The 3,018-nt window shown below is 46.7% G+C and overlaps 1 protein-coding gene across 1 annotated transcript in view; it reads left to right on the top strand.

Moving 5' to 3' along the window:
- The window catches only part of Myo5c (myosin VC), a 73,967-nt gene that overhangs the window by 52,928 nt on the left and 18,021 nt on the right, over positions 1-3,018 (top strand). The window contains exons 27-29 of the mRNA XM_026779100.1: positions 416-479; positions 1,013-1,093; positions 2,722-2,902. Of these exons, the coding sequence (XP_026634901.1) occupies positions 416-479; positions 1,013-1,093; positions 2,722-2,902 (326 nt within the window). The remainder of the gene's footprint in view (positions 1-415; positions 480-1,012; positions 1,094-2,721; positions 2,903-3,018) is intronic.

The following is a 3,018-nucleotide window of genomic DNA, read 5'->3' as shown; positions in this document are numbered from 1 at the left end:
GTACTGGGGCGTGGGCTGGTTTGTGGGTAGGTAAGAAGTACTGGGGCGTGGGCTGGTTTGTGGGTAGGTAAGAAGTACTGGGGCGTGGGCTGGTTAGTGGGTAGGTAAGAAGTCCTGGGGCGTGGGCTGGTTAGTGGGTAGGTAAGAAGTCCTGGGGACGTGGGCTGGTTTGTGGGTAGGTAAGCAGTCCTGGGAACGTGGGCTGGTTAGTGGGTTGGTGAGAGGTACTGGCTCATGGGCTGGTTAGTGGGTAGTCTGGACACCTTGCTAGTTGGGTACCCAAGACAGTGGTTAGTGTGTTCGTAGCCAGCTATTTGGTTATTCAGCTGCAGATTGTAGGAAACCATTCTGGAGAGACACCGGGGAAGAAAGCTATGCTCGACTTTGATTTATGCTGCTCTCCCTTTCCTTCCAGATCGGATGTCAGAGGTCACCAAACAGCTTCTGGAAAGCTACGACATAGAAGATGTTAGAAGCAGGTATCAGTCTTACGTCTTCAGACATTTACAAGCATTTACACTGAGTGAAGTGGTAGCGTCTAAGTTTGATCCTTACAACCTATGCTTTTCTTTAAAAGGGGGGGGAGCTAAGCATGGCTTTACATGCTTGTGACCAACCACTGGGGCAGCAGAGACAGAGGATCCCTGGGCTTACTGCCCAGACAGTCTAGTTCAATCAGTGAGCACCAGGCCAGTGAAAAACCCTGCCTAAAAATAATAAAACTGGGGTTGGAAGTTGGAGGGGCTGATAACTCAGTGGTTAAGAGTGCTTGCTGCTCCTGCAGAGGACCAGGGATCAGTTCCTAGTACCAGCAGAAACTCCACCTCCATGGGGGATGTGATGCCCTCTTCTGGTCTCTACCAGCTCCTGAACATACACATACATGCCTGCACACATACACACAATCTTTTAGAAAGCAAGGTGAGCCGTACTGTAGGAATGACACACACAAACTGTGTAACCCGTGAGTAAAGAGGCTGGACATTTGTGCCTTCTTTGTTTTATTTCCCAGGCTCTCTGTGGAGGATCTGGAGCACTTAAATGAGGATGGAGAACTTTGGTTTGCCTATGAAGGACTCAAAAAGGCAACTCGGTGAGGTGTTCCCTTGGGGTTCTGGTTTTTTTGTTTGTTTGGTTTTGGTTTTTTGGTTTTTGTTTTATTTTTTTCCAGAGACAGAACAATGTAGAGAAGTTCATCTCACCTAGATTTGACATGTGAAGTATATTCTTATGGTAAAATTATCTAATAGCCCCTAGAAAGACTTCTCTGAGAATTCAGCCATTTGCCTAGTAAGAGGAGACCTAGTGAGAAAACCTGTAACCTGTTTCCTTGAAACTGCTTACAGGGTTGGGGATGTAGCTCAATCAGTGGAGTGCTTGCCTGGCCTGCATAAAACTCTGGTTTCCAGCCGGGCAGTGGTGGCGCACGCCTTTAATCCCAGCACTTGGGAGGCAGAGGCAGCAGGATCTCTATAAGTCTGAAACCAGCCTGGTCTACAGAGAGAGTTCCAGAATAGTCTCCAAAGCTAAACAGAGAAATCTTGTTTCAAACCATGCCCCCCCTCAAAGAAAACGACTCTATTTCCATTCCTTGCACTGAATAAATGGGGTGTGATGGGTTCATCTGTAACCCCAGCACTTGGAAATCAACAAGATGGACAACTCTAAGGTCATCGTTAACTACCAAAAATGTTTGGGACTGGCCCAGGCTAGAGACCCTATCTCAAAAAACAAACAAAATCTGTACTGGAGAGATGGGTCAGCAGTTAAGAACGTTGACTGCTCTTGCCAAGGGCCCAGGTCCACCAGATTCCCAGCAACCACATGGTAGCTTACAACTGTCTGTAACTCTAGCCCCAAGGGATCTGATGCTCTCTTCTCTCCACAGGCAATGCACACACATGGTATACATACATAACATACATACAGGCAAACACACATAAAGTAAAAATGCGTGAATGCTTTAAAAGTAAAATCAAGTCATAGTTACATTATATAAGCAGCTACTGTGGTGTGGTTGGACTGAGGAAGTTTCTGCACTTCCTTAAATTAATAAACTTCATTGTCTTGTAGAAGTTTTAGGTCCACAGCAAACTGAGTTGAAAATAGATTTCTCACTGGGCATGATGGTACATGCCTTTAATCGGGAGGCAGAGGCGGTTGGATCTCTGTAAGTTCAAGGCCAGTCTGATCTAGATACGGAGTTTCAGGACACCCAGAGCTACATAGAGGGACCCAAAGGAGAGAGAGCGTGAGAGAGAGAAAGAGAAAGAACAGAGGAGTCCTCATTTATACCTCCACTGTCATGGGTGGACTTCCTACTGCCACCAGCTCCTATGACAGCCTGGTGACACAGCAGGGTCCCCCTCACATTGTACACTCAGGGAACCCTCACAAGTGTATAGAATACATCATCACAACTGTATCACACAGACCAGAGGTTTCAAACTATTAACTGTAAAACCATAACTGAATCACTTCTAAAATGAAATGCCTTTGTCATTAAACTGCATGTTAACCACACACACTGTTTTCTAACCGTGGCCAGGCTCCTTTGGTTTCAACTCCTAATTCCCTCCCTGTTTCTGTGAGTGCATTGTCAACTTTAGTCCTGAAAGGGAAATGCTGACCCTAGCTTTCTACTACAGCACAATGTCCCCTCTGTGGTCAGCCCAGCAATGTGGAGACCATGGGCTCATTCCTCTCCCCTTCTCTTAACAGTGTCCTGGAAAGCCATTTCCAGTCTCAGAAGGATTGCTATGAAAAAGAGATTGAAGGTCTGAACTTCAAAGTAGTGCACCTGAGCCAAGAGATCAACCACTTGCAGAAACTGTTCCGAGAAGAGACAGGCATCAATGAAAGCATCCGTCACGAAGTCACCAGGCTGACATCAGAAAACATGGTAGGCGGTAGGCCTTGCCATAGGTCTACAGGCCCTCTCTCTCTCTCTCTCTCTCTCTCTCTCTCTCTCTCTCTCTCTCTCTCTCTCTCTCTCCCTCTCTCTCTCCTTCTCTCTGT

Source organism: Microtus ochrogaster, chromosome 5 (assembly GCF_000317375.1).
Source record: "Microtus ochrogaster isolate Prairie Vole_2 chromosome 5, MicOch1.0, whole genome shotgun sequence".
NCBI lineage: Eukaryota > Metazoa > Chordata > Mammalia > Rodentia > Cricetidae > Microtus > Microtus ochrogaster.
The sequence above is the reverse complement of the archived record's forward strand: the minus strand, read 5'-3'. Positions and strand labels throughout refer to the sequence as shown.